This window comes from Lissotriton helveticus, chromosome 3_1 (genome assembly GCF_964261635.1).
Source record: "Lissotriton helveticus chromosome 3_1, aLisHel1.1, whole genome shotgun sequence".
NCBI lineage: Eukaryota > Metazoa > Chordata > Amphibia > Caudata > Salamandridae > Lissotriton > Lissotriton helveticus.
Genome location: NC_136061.1, coordinates 1,000,155,893 through 1,000,174,895, shown reverse-complemented (window position 1 = coordinate 1,000,174,895; position 19,003 = coordinate 1,000,155,893). Strand labels below are relative to the sequence as shown.

At 45.6% G+C, this 19,003-nt stretch overlaps 1 protein-coding gene across 1 annotated transcript in view; it reads left to right on the top strand.

Moving 5' to 3' along the window:
* The window catches only part of AGPS (alkylglycerone phosphate synthase), a 732,223-nt gene extending 713,457 nt beyond the window's left edge, over positions 1–18,766 (top strand). Inside the window, exon 20 of the mRNA XM_078681513.1 lies at positions 17,084–18,766. Within this exon, the coding sequence (XP_078537639.1) occupies positions 17,084–17,205 (122 nt within the window). The 3' untranslated portion in view covers positions 17,206–18,766. The remainder of the gene's footprint in view (positions 1–17,083) is intronic.
* Positions 18,767–19,003: the final 237 nt, after the last annotated feature.

The window sequence follows — 19,003 nt, the reverse complement described above, 5'->3', positions numbered from 1 at the left end:
TTGTAGATAGAGTAATTGTAGCTTTGATTAAACACACCCTTTTGTGATTTTTAATCCACCAAATTGTTACAAATCCACCCCAGAAACTTGCACACTGCACCAGGGTCTCCCCTCCAGGTCCTGCCCTGGTCGACCCTGCTTCGCACCCTGCTATTGTCACTGTATCCCAGCTACTACCGACGCTGAACAAGCGAGGGAAAGGAAATCAATTACTGCCTGTATGAGGAGGTAGAAGGCGGGACGGGAGGTTAAGCGTGCCGGTTCTGTGCCCAAAAACCACACGCAGTACTACGCGGTCTTTCCCGCCGCTCATTCGGCAAAATTGCAACCACCACTCCGGCTGCGCGTGTCCCGCTACCCCGCCTGCCGAGAAATACCTCGTTTGATGCAAAGTTCGCCGCTAGGCCCCACAGCTGGCAAACCGACCAAGCGTTGCTCCACGTGGCTCCGGTGCCCTGACTCCCGATGATCACCCGGCTCCACCAACGCGCTCGGACCGCACCGCACAGGAACCTGTAACGAGGAAATTGAAAAATTAATAAAACAAGAAGCCCCCGAGCGCGGGGCACGACAGGCTGTGGGGGAGCGTCCGGGGAACAAGAGGGTCTCCCGGGCGCTCCCTGCCTCTTTATTCCTGAGGGGTCCGAGGGGGTGGCGGCTACGCCCCCCACCTGGCCCCTCCTGCGGCCCGCCCCCTTGACCCGGAAGTCGTAAGGCGACATCCAGGTCAGGGAGGGCGCCACCCAATCCACGGTGAGGCGCGCCCAGGAGGGCACGCCCCACCACCGAGAGGCCCGGAGAAGGAGGCGGTCGCCGCGCCGCCATGCGGGCGGGGGGGCCAAGAGCCCCCCCTTTTCATTTGCGTTCATTCCCCGGCGAGGGAGGCCAGGTCGACACACAATCTCTAGCAGCCCCAGCGGCTCGCACGGCGCCAACGACACAGGCAAGCGCCAAGAGGTGCTTTCGAGGACGACAGGGCTCACGCAGCGCGGGCTGCGCCCAGGCCAAGGGCCGGCCTGTCTGCACCCGTCAGAGGCCGGGCTGGGCCACACCACTGACATTTTACAACCCAGAGGACATTTACTTGTGAAAACATTGATAAGGTACAAGGGGACAAGGCATCAGCTATATATTTGGGAATGAGGAGAGGGGTCTTAAATCATGAGTAAACGCAAATCGTTCACTGGGCAGGGAGTGGCAGGGACATTAGACGCTTTCCTCATTAGGGCTGAGTCAGCTTTGATACACGAAATTCAGCTTACTGAGCGCAGGCTTTCACTGCAGCCCCAACTCCCCCTTATTCGTACTTTAACGACTACCCCTGTGGCAAACAGCATCCAGGTTCCCAATTTTTCTGCAATGGACTTTCCGCAGCCCTTGGTAACTGAAATGGAGGATAATGATGCCCCTGAGGTCACGGAGGATATTAATAAATTGCACAGGTCTACTGTGACTACCAGAGGCCAGAAAGCTAAATCTAATGAAGGTAGTAGCCTTGCTCCTCCACCTAAGAAGACGAAGGGGCAGGGTCTGAACAAACAAAGTCACTCCTTAAAAGGCATGGGGCTCAAATCCAAAATTGTGGAGAGAGAACCTATAGAGCAGTATAATACAATCACGAAGGACAATGGGCATACAAGCTCACTCCCAGCTCATGTGCAGGAGTTTTTTGGGAAAAGTTGGAATCTACTGTTTCAGCCCTTCTGAACCCACTAAAGCATTTACTTACTCAAATAAAAGGGTGGCTACTCAACCTGGCAAGATCTGTAAATTCTGTGCCCTTGGCTTCTCATGTTCCCAGTGAATGTAGATTGCAAGCCGTACATCCAAGCACAAGTAGGGTTCCACTACTTAATCAACCTAATGATAATTGTGCGAGTGGTAGTGCACCACAGCATCAAGCACCTCCAAATTTGGAAAGATCAAACAACTTGGCTAGGGCTGTGTTGTTGGGAGTAAGTGCATCTCAACCCTCCCTAGCCCTAGCAGAGCAAGGAAAGCGCAGTTGGCAAATGACCCAAAGCGGGTCACCCTAGGCAGGGAAGCCCATTTTATGGGTAATGAGGGTAAGAGCTCAAATAACCAAGGACACCCAAATATGGCTCGGGGGAAATATGTCAGGCATGAGGAACCTGCATCTTTCTCTGGAAGCCTCTCCGTATACAGTTGCCTTGGCTAATGTTACTCCTTTACCATTGGGCGAAGCCGAGCATTGGTCAACATTGAGAGACAAGTCTTTGCATTTTCTAAGTTCGAAGACAGGCATAACTAACAAACTGAAACCTTCCGAAAGGGTCTAAAAACATGGCTATTCCAGAATAGCAACCTCTAGCCTTCCTTCTTCAGCTTGAACTGCCGCTAGCACTGGGATGCCTCAGGGTAGCCATGCGCTTTATAAATGTTAATTAATAATAATAATAATGATGATGCTTTTATTTATAAAAGGGAGTAGCATTAACTAAAGCGCTTAAAATCTTCAGTTTCCAGTGTAAATTACCTTGTATAAGATGAGCGGCATCACTACCGTTAAGTTAAATTATGCTATTTACCTATTTTCCCACACTCCTAAACACATGCCTCAAAATACAAGGAAATTAAAAAATGGGCAAAATAGTTGTAATAAATATTTGCTTTATCACTCGTATCAAGGCACCTAGGTGCCAATGGACCAAACCTCTGTATACATTTTTAACAGTAAATCAATACTCTGTAAGATGGTGTGGTGGATAATCTGTATTCTCTAGAGGTCAGACATGATAATTTGCACAATGATGTAATAAAATGGGATCATATCAATAGCAGGTTTAAAGCAGTCGTGTGAACACAAAGGTTTGAGTGGAGACGAAATGAAGGGCTGTAGTGTGTTAAATTGAATACAGTTTTCTGGAATTAATTAGGAAGAACTAAAATGTATTGTAGATTGTCAATTCTGTGAGCACATAATAGAAATATTAACAGAGACGTAAAGTTCATGCCCATATGTTATGACATTGAGGGCCTTGTACATGTAAACCTTAGAAAAATGTTTCCCACACATTCTTGTGTGCTGGTTTAATAGTAGAGTCTTGTTAGGTTAAACTCCTTTTGCTCTCCTCTAAAACTGCATAAAGCATTGTCCACATGTTGCATCTTTTTTCCTCACCATCAGTAACTTTACTTCATAACGGAGTGATGGGAGAAGTTTGCCAACCCGAATACGCCTAGAACTCCAGCCTACAGATGTATGTCAGTTTCTGTGATTATAACCATGGTTCCGTTTTAGTAGCCTGGCCTAAACAAAGATGCAGTGCTTCGAGTAAATGCCAGGTGGTGTTGAGGTTAACAAAGTAAAACACTTCAGTAAACAATGCAGTAAGAAATAAAGAGTTATATATGACACGAAGTTTAAGTAAAATGATAAAAATTGAATAATAGAAAGAAACCTAAAATGAAGGAAAATTTACAAGGGATTCAAATGTTATAGTGAAAGTTAAAATACCACAGATAAACAATGTGTGGTAATAGACACTAAATTCAGATCAATCAAAAATAAGGTAAGATGTAATCAGTAAAAAGTATTTAATGAAAATCCAATTCAAATCCAAAATTATTAAAAAAATAATGGCAGTGAAAATTATTGATACAATGTTAAATACAAAGTCAAAAGAAAGCCAACAATTATAAATAAGATCTCCAATGGAAATTAAAGGAACCACACTCTTTCCTGGGTGGGGCGCATCACAGTGCTTAAAATTCCCATGCTCCCGCACATCCTGTATTTATTTCGAGCCATACCCCTTCACATTGCTCGCCTGCAGGTGATCTGTATGAACTACTTATGGGCGGGTTGCATGTCACTCCTTGCCGTCAATATATGCATGAAACATCCCAGGGAAGGTGGGGTGAAAGTTCCAAATCTCACTGTCTCTTACCAAGCCTCACAATTTCTATACCTGATTTAATGTGTGAGGACAGAAACTGGTAAACAGTAGTGCTAAGTTGACCAAGACTTGGCTACTAGACCGATCAGTGAAGTACTATGGGTCCCCAAAAGTATGAGAATTCGGCTGCTATATATGTCCTCCGTTACCTAGTTCACGCTTACTGTGTGGAATTCCATTACATGCAAGAAAGGCCTCATTTCTTTTCCTTCTCAAACTCATACCCATTGTGTACAGTTACGATTTCACACTTCTGTTCACCTGTGATTTTCAGATGTGGAGATCCAGTGACTTTTAGCTTCCGAGATTTTTAGGCAGCATCACTTTGAAGTCCTCTGAAGACATTAAGCTCAAATACAGTAGCCCAGAGTCCGAACGCTTACACTATCTTCAAATCAAATATTGGGTTGCGCAACCTCACAGTAAGGCTGGTGCCACTAGGCCTCTCGGAATTTCTTTTTTTATTCCTCCAATGCCTTATCTCGGCTAAACGCATGGTCTCACAACTATACAGTGTATACAGTATCTGCAACACCCCTACATTTACAGGTAAAGCGGTTTGCAATATCTCACTGAATCCCAAGTAGCGGCAGGAGATTTTCATTTGCACTGATAATTTTGCCCGCTCACTCATGGCAGGGAAATACTTTATAGATTACTCTTCCCCTGGTACCTCATCCAAGACTTCCTCCATGCCATTGATCCCTGTCACTCATACTCTTGCTAGTGGGGCTGTGGGGAGTCAGGTACCCTCCTAAACATTCTGTGGTCTTACCCTCCCTTGGGGGACTTCCAGATAAAATATTTTATGCCATCTGCCAGATCTAAGGTCAAGAAGTTGACAAACTTCCTGACCTGGCCCTGCTTATTAGACCATCAGAGGGTTTCTATCCTATCCACTCGTCTCCCGACTTGCAAATCTCTCCCCTCCAATTGGCAGCTAAACACACCGTCCTGTCCTTATTGGGGAATACGGTCACACAAACCTATGATGTCTGGCACCTCTTGGGCCATGAAAACCTGGCCTATGATCTCCGTGATAAATACACACTTTCCCTCAAATTGAGGCACTTTATTATCTCTAATTTGAGCATGGACTTTAGAGGCCAGACACTGCAAACCCATGGTCTGTTCGATCCTTCACTTATTCCACAATTTGGCTCTTTCCTGCCCTTAGAGGACTGGTCCCTTTTGACTATGTTCTTATGTACAGGGATGACCCTAGGTAGGGGTGAAGTTGAGGGTGGTCTGTGGGACTTGTTCTTTGGTGGCTGGGTTCACCAACAGTTTGGTTGGTTCACCTTTTTTCTGCCTTATCTTAAGAAAATGTAATAATAATTATTGAAACTAAAAAATCTTGCAACTTGGAGTCTGTATCTGGTTTTAGGTCAAATAGTTAGGGTAATGTAATGCAAGGGTTCAATCAAAACCTAAGTTCCAGGTGAAAAAAACTCTGACCCAGGCCAACCTCAAGTATATATCTCAGTATAGATTCCTAGAGGCCTGAAACAGTTTTAAGAGAGCACTTGGCTATCAATTTACATCTGTAATTTAAAGCCTTGAAGTATGGTTAGGCTGCCCAATTTAAAACCATGTAAATGCATTTTTCCTCGCCCTTTTCTGAAATCTTTAGGATAGGCCTCAAGCAACCGTCTCTACTTAGGCGAAAATGTTGCATAGGGTTTCTAATACAGCTACTCAGTCTGCATTGGATCAGGTTAAAACACATACCTGGTTTCGGTCCACATAGGATGCAGTTGATCCCACACTGGGTATTCACTTACTTTAAAATCACTGGTCCCTCTCCATGGGACAGATTCCAAGAGCAAAAGTGTTTGCACCGGGTAAACACATTGCTCCTTGCAGGCACTGGTTTCAATGACCCCGGAGATCTAGTTTTAGAGCTTCACAGGTTACTTCCCTACAGTAAGTCTTTTTCAGTAGGGAAATCCAGGCAGCTTCCGGGTATTTCCTCCAAATGCATTCCTTCAGCTGAGCTTCTCCTCTTTAAGTTCTTAACACCCATAAAGTGGCTGATTTAGATTATTTAAGGGTAAATCATCTGTGCCATGGGAAGAACATTTGTGACTTAATTCGTAAATAAATTCCAAATATATCACACCTGTGTTTATAGGAGAACAGTGTGATATATTGTGATGTTATATTTGTTTTCAGGCAGATCAACTTTTACACCGGAGCCCAGTAAAATAAAAACAATGAAGTGCTTCCTCTGGCATTCTCGTTTGTTTGTGAAGCAAATTAGACTGCCCTCCTACTTATTCATGTGGCCAACGTTTGAAAATACTTTCTAGGTGAATGGAACTGAAGGAACATGGGATTCACCTTCCAGACAAGGAGAATGTAATCTCTAACCATTCTAGCCCTTCTCTGGCATTTGTGCAGCTAAAATTGTACTGTTAATTGTTACATCGCCTCCTAGATGGGCCATTAGCAAGAGGCTAATTAAATAGTCACCCTAAAGACGGGAGATTTGATTAAGCATGTGAGTGGCTAGTCAATACTTTGAGAGTAGCATTTGTCACAACTCTTTCATACAAAGGCGAAATCAGAATATGACTTTGGATTTGAGAGTTTCAGGCAAACTACTCTTAGTTTGTAGGGTGCATACCAACATGCCAGAGAAAATGAAGAAAACCAGTGTAGTACTTTGGGAGAAAGAAAACTGTTGTTTAATCTGGCTGATAGCACAATGCAGTTTGCATAATCACAATGACCTTTTACAGATTGAATACAAGAAACAGACTGAGTAAACGAAATTCTACCTGACCGTCTCATAGCTAGGCCTACTTGTAAATGAGTGGGCCTTGTGCAACTCTGCAGTTAATTTAAAATATGCTAATTATCAGTGTTTTCAAACTTGTCGGTGCCTCTGTGGTCAGTGTCTCCTTAGTGATCGGCCTCCGATCTGGCCAGTCCCACAAAATAGCAAAGCTGCACTAAAGATACAGGAGTGGTGGTATTTATAGACAGCATGCACTACCACGTTTAGTGGAGTTCACACCATGAGACCACAACCTTAGAGGTTAAAACAGTGAAACAATGGCCACTTGCCCAGATGGAATTTTCAACGGGCAAGAAGTACCTTCAGACTCTGCTGTTAACTGTTCCTTGTCTCCCAGAGCAATAGATTGACGTGTTAGCGGACTTGGAAGTAATATCCAAAGAAGAGGCTATGCCAAAAAACACAACTTCTCTTCTGAATGATATCCTCTATTGACCTGTTAGAACACTTGGCTCACCAAAAAATGTGAAATGGACTGAATTCACACACCAGTTGAGTTCCTTCAGTGACTCTACTTTTGGGTCTTCGTTGCACAAGATATCCTGGAGTTCACCAAGACCATGCCATCTTATATATGATAGAATGAAGAGTAATGACTTTGAGACTTGTGATAAAAATAAGAAACTGAAAATAGGAAGTTGACTTCCATAGAACCGTAGTTCACCGGCTATGCATTTGTCTCTTTAAATCAGTACAACAAGTTCATGTTTTATTTCATTATTATGGACAGTGGAAATCCATCAATAATTATCTATCTTTCAATACTTTTTATAGTTTATTTATTTGCTCCTAGAATTTATATAGCACTTACCGAGCCACTAGGGTCAACAGGCCACTTAAGAACAACTAAGACGGCAATTGCTACATTTAACATCCGAGCACCATTAAACATTTGATGTCGTGGAATAGACAATGATAAAGGGGAAGAATAGTAAGTCGAATAGGTTAAAGTCTGGAAAATTTAGCTCTTTAACTTCCTTCCAAATGCAAAGATGATCTGAAAGAGACACGTTCGTGATAGATTCCTTACCTTAGAATAATCTCCAGGCGTCAGACTGGATTCTGAAAGTTTTCTGCTTAGCAGTACCCCTGCGCGCCGGTAGGTGGCGTCGAGCGGCTCCGCGTCCGTCACTGGCATCGCGAGCGCCAAGATGATGTCACGGAGACTACTTAGGCGCCACCCATGCACGTGGACATCAGTTGTTTCTTTTTCCACGCCGAAAGCGCAGATCCTGATTGAGCACGTACCTCGGTCATTTTTTGACCACTTTTTTGAAACTTTTGTATACGTCTCTGTTCTCCTGGTGCACGTAGGGATGCCCGGCTTTAAGTCCTGTGGGTCGTGCCGCCGTAATATGTCGGTGGCGGACCCCCATGATGTCTGCCTCTACTGCCTGGAGACCGACCATGACTCCTGGGACTATCTGGACTGCCTTACCATCTGTTCTCCTGGTGCACGTAGGGATGCCCGGCTTTAAGTCTTGTGGGTCGTGCCGCCGTAATATGTCGGTGGTGGACCCCCATGATGTCTGCCTCTATTGCCTGGAGACCGACCATGACTCCTGGGACTGTCTGGACTGCCTTGCCATGGCCCCGAAGGCCTTGCGGGAGCGGCACCGGAAGTTGCTGGAGGTCCGGCACTCCTTTCACCGCCACTCCGGGTCTAGGGGCCGGTCACAGGACCGCTCGTGGGACCGGAGCCGTCACTCCTCGAGCTCTAAGTCTTCACGTTCAGATTCCGGTAAGCGACGCCATAAGAAAAAGTCAAAGGAGCGTGTTAGCTCTCCGACATCCCCCCGTCGCTCCTCGGAGGGGGACAGGGGCTCCGCTCCTACGGAGCCTGGGAGTCCCGCAGCCTACCCGCTATACCCGGGTCCGTCGGCGACTACCGAAAAAATGCAAGAGTTTCTTGCTGCCATGGGCCGCCGGTTTAGGCCTTGGGCTCCTGCCAGCGGGTCCCGCGGTCCCGTGTCCAGATCCTGTTGGCCCGGCGGCACCACCTCTGGCGTCGGCCCCGGAGCCACTGGATCCAGCGCCCTCGGCTCCCGCCACAGCTCCACAAGGTGCAGCACTGCTGGCTCCGGCCCCAGCGCCGCCCCTGGCTCCGTCACAGGCGCCGCACTGGGTGCCGTTTCTCCCACCCCTGCCCTGGTTCTCGGACCATTTTGTTCTGACCTGGGTTCCACATTGGGATGCAGCTCCGGTTTTGCCTGGCCTGGCACCGCTCCCGCGTCAGGAAGTCTCGGCCCCCCTGGTCAAGGGGGCCATCGAGTACGTTCCCGACCAGGAAGTAGGGAGTGGTTGTTATTCCCACTACTTTCTGGTCCCCTAGAAGGAAAAGGGCTTGCGCCCAATCTTGGACCTCCGGGACTTCAATCGCTTCCTCCGGAAGCAGAAGTTCAAGATGCTTACTCTGGCTCAGGTCCTGACTGCCCTGGATCCTGGAGACTGGATGGTAGCGTTGGACTTGCAGGATGCTTATTTTCACATCCCTGTCCTGCAGGCCCACCAGTGTTACCTGCGGTTCATGGTAGGCCAGGAGCATTTTCAGTTTGCTGTGCTCCCCTTCGGCCTTACCAGCGCCCCTCGGGTGTTCACAAAGGTGATGGTGGTGGTCGCAGCTCATCTGCGCAGGTTAGGGGTGTCAGTCTTTCCCTACCTCGACGACTGGCTGTTGAAGGCGGGCTCGCCCCAGGCAGTCGTCTCCCACCCCCAGACTACGGCCGACCTCCTGCATTTTCTGGGGTTCTCCATCAATGTGCCGAAGTCGCTCTTGAATCCCTCTCAGAAGCTCCCTTTTATCGGAGCGGTTCTGGATTCAACGCTGTTTTGGGTTTATCCACCCGAGCAGCGAGACCGGGATATTCAGGCTCTGATTCCGCTCTTTTATCCTCTATCCCAGGTTTCAGTCAGGATGACCCTCCGGCTTCTGGGCCTGATGGCCTCCGGCATCCTGCTGGTGACGCATGCCAGATGGCATATGTGGGCTCTGCAGTGGGACCTGAAGTTCCAGTGGGCACAGCATCAGGGCAACCTGTCCGATCATGTCCAGATCTCGGAGGGCGCTGCCCAACAGTTGCAGTGGTGGCTCACGAACCGCGATTGGGTCAGTGGCAGATCCCTCTCCCTTCCCCAACCGGAGCGCACAGTGTTGACGGATGTGTCCCTCCTGGGATGGGTAGGCCACATGGGAGAGGCGGAGACCAGAGGCCTCTGGTCTCCGGCGGAGTCCCGGCTCCATATCAACCTTCTGGAGCTGCGGGCGATACGGCTTGCACTGAAGGCATACCTTCCCTCTGACCGGGGAAGTGTAGTGCAGGTGTTCACGGACAACACCACCGACATGTGGTATTGCAACAAACAGGGCAGGGTGGGGTCCTGGACCCTATGTCAGGAGGCTCTACGCCTCTGGACATGGCTGGAACATCAGGGCATTTCCTTGGTGGTTCAACACCTGGCAGGTTCTCCGAAAGCCAGGGCGGACAAACTCAGCCGCCGGTGCATGGTGGATCACGAATGGCATCTGAACTCGGACGTGCTGCAAGGTCTCTTTCTCTGCAGTGGCGAGAGCCTTGGTTAGATCAATTCGCCACTGAAGAGAACGCGCAATGTCATCAGTTCTGCGCGTTGGAATTTCCAAGGCAGCACTCGCTCATAGACGCTTTTTGTCGCGAGTAGAGCTGCGGTCTGTTGTACGCCTTTCCGCCTATATCACTTCTGCCCAGAGTGCTGAAGAAGATCAGGCGCGACCGGCTCAAGTCATTCTTGTGGCTCCGGACTGTGCTCGAAGAGTTTGGTATCCCGAGCTAATCAGTATGATCATCGATCACCCGATCCGGCTGCCTCTTCAGGAGGATCTTCTGTCGCAGAAAAAGGGGACGATCCTCCACCCGAACCTGTCCAGCCTCCACCTCCATGCGTGGAGATTGAGCGGCGACAGTTGACACCCTTCGATCTTCCTCCCGAAGTCTGTGATGTCATTCTGGCAGCCAGGCGTCCCTCCACTAAAACGGTATACGTAAAGGACAGTTATGAAGGGGCTCAAAGGGAGCGCACATCAGAAAGGTCAAGATAAGATTCAAGTCCCATTGAGGCATTATGAAAGGCACGGAAGGGAACGTGTGTGTAATGCCTTTGAGGAAACGGTTAACAACCGGGGACTTAAAAAGAGAAGGCTGATCAGGAAGCCTCTGGAAGGCGGAGACAGCAGAAAGATGACTTTTGATAGTGCCCAGAGCAGAGTTCGGCTGGGCCAAAGACAGAAGAAACAGAAGACCGTCAGAAAGAGAAGCCGAAAGGGGGTCTACAGCTTTGCTGTGCACCATGCCACAAATCTGTTCTCACTCTGAAGACGGCTTTCCTGGTGGCTATCACCTCTGCCAGAAGAGTGAGTGAGCGAGCTCCAGGCTCTTTCTTCTAAACCTCCTTTCCTTTCTGTTAATCCGGACATGGTGGTTTTAAGGACCTGTCCTTCTTTCTTGCCAAAGGTTGTCACGCCCTTCCACATCGGGCAGACCATCACTTTGCCCACCTTCTTTCTGCCTCCGCATCCTTCCAGATGCACAAGTTACTACTTTTGCATCTTGTGATTACTAGGGTTAAGGTCATCCCCTTTTGAGGGCCCTAGTTTTATGCTCCATTGGTCAGTATCTTGCATGGCTCTGCGTTTCGGTGCAGAAAGACGTGTACAGAACTGACGTCAGTGCCCATGGGTGGCAACTAAGTAGTCTCTTACAGATATATCGTTACACAAGTAGTAACTTGTGCTTCACTTTCAGTCTAATATGTTGCAGTATCAAGTTCCCAAATCAGGGAGTCTGGCAAGAGAACTCTGGATTCATGGTTTTAGTTTTCTTGGCTGAGATTATCTCCAGTATTCAGTTTTTCTAATGTCCTATTGACCTTAAGCTCTCTTTGTATGTCATTTATCTTTTAGCTTAGAAGAGAGAGCAGCATAAAGAGCTTTGTGGGTTTTACGAGCTATTTTAAAATGTGTTCTATCTTACAGAGAAAGCCAGACTAGTTCTCTAAAGATGGGAGTAATATGATCTGATTTGTTGACTCGGGGGTGGGTTACTCCATCACAAACGTGACTGATATCCCATCCGCCGTATTAAGAGTTCCATTGGATGTAATGGTACTCATACGGTGGATGGGATATCCATCATGTTTGTGATGGAGTAACTCGGGTGCCCAAAGATTTGTTCAGAAGCCCGCATTCAGCACTACAAATATCAGTGGTGCTGAATACTAAGGCTTCGTATTCTTGAATCCACCTCATGCTGCTTTCATCTGCTGGCGGATAGCCCCTGCCCTTACCTCCCTCGTGCACTTTCTTTTTTATCCCTGCTTTTTCCCATTGTCGCTGTTTTTTTATCTTTTTTTCCCACTTTTGTGTTTTAATCTCTCTTGCTCTGGGTGGAAGTCTGATGAGGAAATACAAGTACCGGTCCCCAAAAATGAGTGCCGGTGGGCCCCACGTGCAACCACCAGCTCAAATAATGATCTCCTTCATCCAGACGAGATCGCACTAGGACTCTAACCTTTGAAATGAAGTTAGGCGGGGAGGTGTTTTTGTCCTGTAGTGTAGCGTTAAGGGGTTCCATATATTAGTTGACAGAACAGGACCTTGGAACACCACAATTGAGCTTGAGTGTGGGGACTTCAAATGAGTAATTTTTCACAAAATTTGATCTTGCAGAGAGAAATTAATTATAATATGTATGGCCTTATCAAATCCATTGTACATGGGGAGTATATGTAGTAGTGTCTGCCACTGAGCATGTTTGAAGGTGAATATTACTTGTAAATTCCCAACGATGTGTACATTTGTATTGCCACATTTGAAACCACAACAGTACTCTAGCAAAATGTTTGTTACACATTCTTATTTTTTTGTGCTTAGACTGTGCGTAATGGGTTGAACACAGGTCTTTTTTTAAACCCACGAGCATTAACCATTGGTAATTTATTTATGTAGTGCCAGCTGTGTATCATTACAGGCATTTTAGAGTACTTTTGAGCACGTCATTACACAAAAGTTTTGTAAGTTGGCTTCAAGTATGGTTCAAGCAGCAAGAGTCCTTCAAAGAGTTCACCACTGAGGGATACAGCGAGTTCGCAGATTTTTCTACAAGGTTTTGTAGTCTTTTGTGATTTTTTGGGGTTATACCCAATACAGCTCTCCCCCAACTCTGTAGAATCTTCACGATGGTATTCGTAACATAACAATAGGATTGCATTATGGGCTTTGATGTGTCTAGGATTGGACAGATATTTTTTTAACCAAAAAGCTGAAAATCAACTTAAAGTTTATTTCTCGAATATGCTAATTCACCAAACCTTGAATCTTAATTTTTTTTTTTTTTGCCAAGCTCTGGTTGTTTGCATATCATCAAAGATTTCACCTCATCCTCAACCTCTGTCAACAGCATCTCCCGCTCCCAAGAACTTTGCGATGACCTATCAAACTTCTTCCACAACAAAATCTCAAACATCTACAGCAACTTTGCCCTCCAACCAGACCCCAGTGATCTCATCGCCAACTTGCCTATTACCAAAGAAGACCATCCACTCAGGAGCCCCAACAGACCCATGCCCCCACCATATCTACAACCGTGGAGCATAATCCATCAGCACTGTCCTAGCCCACATCATCAACACCTCCATCACATCCGCCACATTCCCAGAAGACTGGAAGCATGCAGCAGTCAACACACTCCTCAAAAAGCTGTAAGCCGACCAGAGACAACTGAGCAACTTCCTTCCTATCTCCCTCCTCCCCTACCCACCCAAAGTAATAGAGAAGGCCATCAACAAGCAACTCACAAACCACCCTCACCACCTACTGGACAACAATCAGTCAGGATTCAGAAAAAACTGCAGCACTGGAACAGCACTCATCACAGCTCCCGACGACATCCAGACCATCCTGGACCGAGGAGAAGCAGTGGCCCTTGTCCTGCTCAACATATCTGCTGCATTTCACATGGTCTTCCACAACACACTCATCAGAAGACTCCACGAACTCTGCACCCAAGGATCTTCACTTAACTGGATCCGCTCCTTCCTCATGGGAAGAATCCAAAACGTCAGACTGCCACCCTTCACATCGGATACCAAGAGCCTATTCTGCAGAGGCCCTCAGGGATCATCTCTCAGCCAAACCCTGTTCAACGTCTGCATGACTCTGCTCGCCAACATGATCTGATCACAAGGTATCACCCTCATCTACGCCAACGACCCCCAGCCCATCCTTTCCCTAACAGTCAAGACAGCCACCACCAGAGACAATTTCACCAATTCCATGACCATGGTAGCAGATGGATGTGAATCTACTACTTGAACTCAACTCCGACAAGACGGAAGTACAGGCCTTCAGAAACCGGACCTCACCTTGTGACCCCACCCAGTGGCTGATGGTGCTAAGACCAACACCCACCTACCACACAAGAAGTCTAGGGATCATCCTCTAACACAAGCTCGTAATAATGGCACAAGTCAAAGCAGTGAGCGCTGCCTGCTTCCACAGCTTAGTTAAGTTACAAAAGATCTTCAAGTGGCTGCCACAGAACGCCAGACACACTGTCACACAAGCATTCACCACAAGCAGACTCTACTATGGGAATGCACTCTACTCCGGAATCTCCAAGCAGCTCCTACACAGACTTCAGACCATCCATAACGCCGCCACAAGACTCATACTTGTCCTTCCACGCTGCTCTCACACCTCACCCCACCTCAGAGAGCTCAACTGGCTCCCCTTTCAAAAATGTAGCTAATTCAAACTCCTCACACGCAAACAAACCCTTGCATAACACTGGGCCAGCATACCTGAGCAGCCATATACATTTTCACCAGCCTGCAAGACACCTACGCTGAGTCTGTCGCATCCCCCCCCACCCCCCCCCCCCCCCCCCAGCAGGAGGTCGCTCGGTCTCCCATATCGCACTTAAAACTTGGAATGACCTCCCACAACACATCAACGCCTCCTCCCTTCTTCTGGAGTTCTGCAATAATCTGAAGACCTGGCTCTTTGAATAACTCTATGTGGACCACACGACTACACACAGGCTCAAGCACTTGGATACCCCCATGAGTGGTAATTATGATATACAAATGGACATAATATTAACATAATATATCGCTGGAAGAGAGGAATTAAAATTCTTCCAGTTATGATATTGAGCTAAAAATAAATACTTCAGCATTTTAGAAGCATTTTTTTTATTTGTATAGCTGTAGACTCTGCTGTGAATCAAAATGGTAGCTGAAACACCGGATGGTCGGGGCAGGGAATGTTACTAAGCAAGGTGTGGGGAGCTAAAAAGGGAATTAAATAATCAGTTCATCCATAAGTAACGATATTCAGTCTTTTCTAAATTAACATTCAAACCATTTCTGCACAGTAGATTATTGTGGTCCTTCCTAGTTCTCCTCCTTGTCCACTCATAAGCGTCTCTCCGCCAATAAATTGGAACAGCGGATTGCGTCTGAGTTCTATTCTCGCCCCTGTACTTGAGTGCACATCTCATTCTCGTCTCATATTATAGAGCACTATAAATATATGCCTTGCTACTATAATTTTATAAGTAGCATCATTTCTAGTTAATGTCAGTAGGTGACGGTATCCGGAACAAAAGAGCTGACACCTTTTTAGCTTGACATGTAATGACTGCTATTAATCTGTTATTTATATAATGTGGTACATTGCATGAGTCCGCATTCAATGACAGTTCTGTTTTTTTCTTTAAGTACATATTGTCATAGGTTAACTCCTAAGCCTTTGGTAGATTAAACTTCTATTAACTTGGCATTCTCACAGCTTTTAAGAATGAAGCCAGTCGGTCCTTAATGTAGCAGAACTAATATTTTAAAACAAGTTACAGCTCTCTCTCCTTCCCATGGAGCTAAAATATGTACAGTGTGGCTTTATAAAGCGGGCACATTACTATACAGTAAAGGAGGGGTGCGTTGCACTGGGCTACTGAGGTACACACTTTCATATTGTTTTACGTTATTATCTTAAAAAGGCAGACCCAATTTTCAGTAAACCTGCAAAGAATGATCTTTTTACTTTTCGGTTCTTGTTGGAATTCTCGGAGTCACATTGGGTATGGACTTATCCGGGTGTTTTGGGGATGCAAGTAAGCAAAATGTTAATATGACTTTAAGAAATTGAACTCCTCCGACCGTCTTCCTGATGTTGACCAGGTTCACAAAGAAGTTTGCGACTCTAAGCCGAATGTAGGTGTACAACACACTGTCCCCTTAAATTCACAAACTTTATTCACAGAATCAGAATTGGTTCTGATTGCAAGTTCAAAGAAACAGTGCTGGGGTTCCAGGCTGTAAGAAGGAAGCGGGTTCTTTAATGGGTGTGTTCTGCTCTATGTTCTGACGACTGTTCTTTTTACCTTGTTTTTGCTGCTGATGAGAGACATTAAATAGACTGGTGTATAATGTAAGCCTCTGTGCTTGCCCTTAAAATGTACGCGGTATTTCCAGTTTCAGAGTAGGAAATAAAAACAACCATAAATAAAGGGAAATCGTAAGAAGGGCTGAGCCTAAATAGTTTCACCGTGGAGGAACAAAAATGGCTAAATGTACACGTTTTAGCTATAGGCATAAATGCTCATTTGCTTCAGATTTGTGTGTGAAAAGTGCATGTTATATTTAATGACTGAGCCTCCTCAAGGAATCCTGTCAAGATTTCAGTGAGTACTTGCAAGATGCTCAAACATGAGAGTAACTCCCACGGGACCAAATTTACGACTTTCAAAGATTTATGACGCAGGCCGTTTCTTTTGAATATCCTAATGGTGTGAGTGCCAGCTTTGAGGTAGAGTTGGTTATTTGTTGCCAAACGATAGGGACTGGAGAATGGGAATCCAGCAAAGCCATGTGTTTTGTTAAGGATGCCGTCTTTAACGAGCGAGGAGGCAAGGCTCTCGCTCATAAACGTGCACATTATTCATGAATGCCCACCGCTCTATAAGCCTGTGTGTTTATATATTTTCATATAAAATCTTTAAAAATGAGGATTAGTTCTTTGGAACGCGCACGTCTGAAATTGTAATTATTTGTAAAATGTCATTTAATCTCTGGCAAGCCTTCATCTGCATTTTATAGTTTGAAAGGAAAATAGTCCGAGTGGAACACAGCCTTCCTTGGGGAATAAACTCAGCTTAATGAGCTTGATAGTCTGGCGAGCTCCATAAATCAAATAAAGCAAAACATTTCTCATTTTTGAATAACAGCATTCATCATGCAGTGTTTATTCATTCATGGTCACAAGATTGATTGGCCTCCCTGCATCATCGTGTGTATATTGAAGCATTTTTTTTTGTTTGGTTTGTAGTCGGCAAGTTACGGAAGCATTGGCTGAAGGAGAGCATCTCGGACGTGGGCATCGGAATGCTGGCATCTGTCAAGAATTACGTGGACCCCGAGAACATCTTCGGAAATAGAAACCTTTTATAGAAGCATATCTGCAGCCCTTCTGAAAACTGTTTCTTTCAGCGTCATATCGTGTGGTTATCCCAGCAAGCAAATGTTTCTTGGCCTAGTTCCTTCTCGTTGATGGCTGGTGGGGGTGGGGGGATGGGCAGGGGAGGAAGAGGCGGCGAGGGGAGCAGGAGGCGGTATATTAATGGTCTAAGGTTCAAGAATTTCTGACAGCATTGTGTGTTGTCTTCCGCGGTGCATTTCATTTTTTTTAATCCAGGCTGTTTAATTGTAACGTTTGTGCATTTAACTGTGCCACTGTAATCTGTATCAATAATGAACATCAGACTGCCAATAAAATCCGCTCAATTGCAGGGGCATTTAGGCAGCCTTCGGCATTGCCAAGTCTGAGAAAAGCCCTTCAGTAGCCACGGCAGAACTGGCTCGTGTAGGGCACATGAAAAACCTGCCAGCTGCTCTCTGAAAAACGATCCCATGTGGAGGGAAAAAATGCCGTGGTTGAAGCTGTCGGGAAAGGCAGCTGTTTCCCATCTTTCTGCTTCTGGGAAGCACGGAGGCATTGATGACTTATGTACAAGGCAACATTTTGAGCACATCGAAGAAAAATGAAACATTGGCGTTTTTCTTTTTTTTAAGCACGGGGGTGTTAATATAGCCGGTAACCCATTCCTTTCCCCAAAGACTGACATTTTGTAATGCTATAATGTCATCGCATTTTTGGGGAGGAAGGTATTTGGTTTACCCCACAGCCCCTACTCAATGCCTTTGTCAATCGCTGCAATTGCTGTTTTCAATTCATTTGTGGGGGCAACGTTTTATATAATGTCGTGGCCACATTTGAAATGGCAAAATAAATATCAGCCTAAAAACGTTTTAGAACAACCCTCACTCCCTCCCCCCATGAGGCGAAGGCTACAAAGAGAAAGGGACCGAATGACCATTTTCAGTAAAGTGCTGCAGTCAAAATATGGTTAATGATTTTAAGGCTGTATAGGACATTTTCAAGTCTTTAGATCCGTAACAGCAGAATTTGAAGGTAAAACTGTGAACTTTCACCTAGTTGTTACTGGCTGTGCTCCTAAAGTTTAATCAGAAAATGTTTAATCAAGAGTGTGGATAAAGAAGGACATTATTCAACAGCAGCAGTTTTCTCATTGTCTAACAATTTGTCTGCAAGGTCAATAATTGCAACACTTTTCGTCATTCACAACAGATTATTGTATTTAGTAATTTTTGAAAAATTCAGAATTTTTTAAAATGATGTTTTCGCTGTGGTGCTCACAAAAGGCTTGGACACAGGCACGATCTCTGTTTTAGAATAGGACAGATATGTATTCTGTATAAAGCCTTTTCAGTGCGGCATGAATTACGGTTGTAGTATATCTAATAAAAAAAGAGCTCGGGAATAATTGGGAAGAGCAGGGAAATAGGCCAAGTTACTATTGTTGTCCTGAGGTAGTCTCACTATCCTGTCTGTTACTACATTGTTACTACATATTATGTACAGAAATGCTATCATTTTCATCACATTGTATGTTGAGTATGAATTTGTGACATAAAATAATGCCTTCATGCACATTGCTTTCTTAATGAGCCTTAATTAATTTTCTTATTTATACTAAACTGTGGATTAACTTTTAAAACAATCTAATTCCGTTTTATTTTAACCTGCCTCGTACATATGCCAATTGTTCTAACATATCTGTCTGCATGCAGCATAATTCTTCGGCAAATAGAATTCCCTGATGACATTGTTCAATTGCATAATTCATTGCGTTCTAGTTCCTTAAAATGTTGATATCAATTGGCCCAA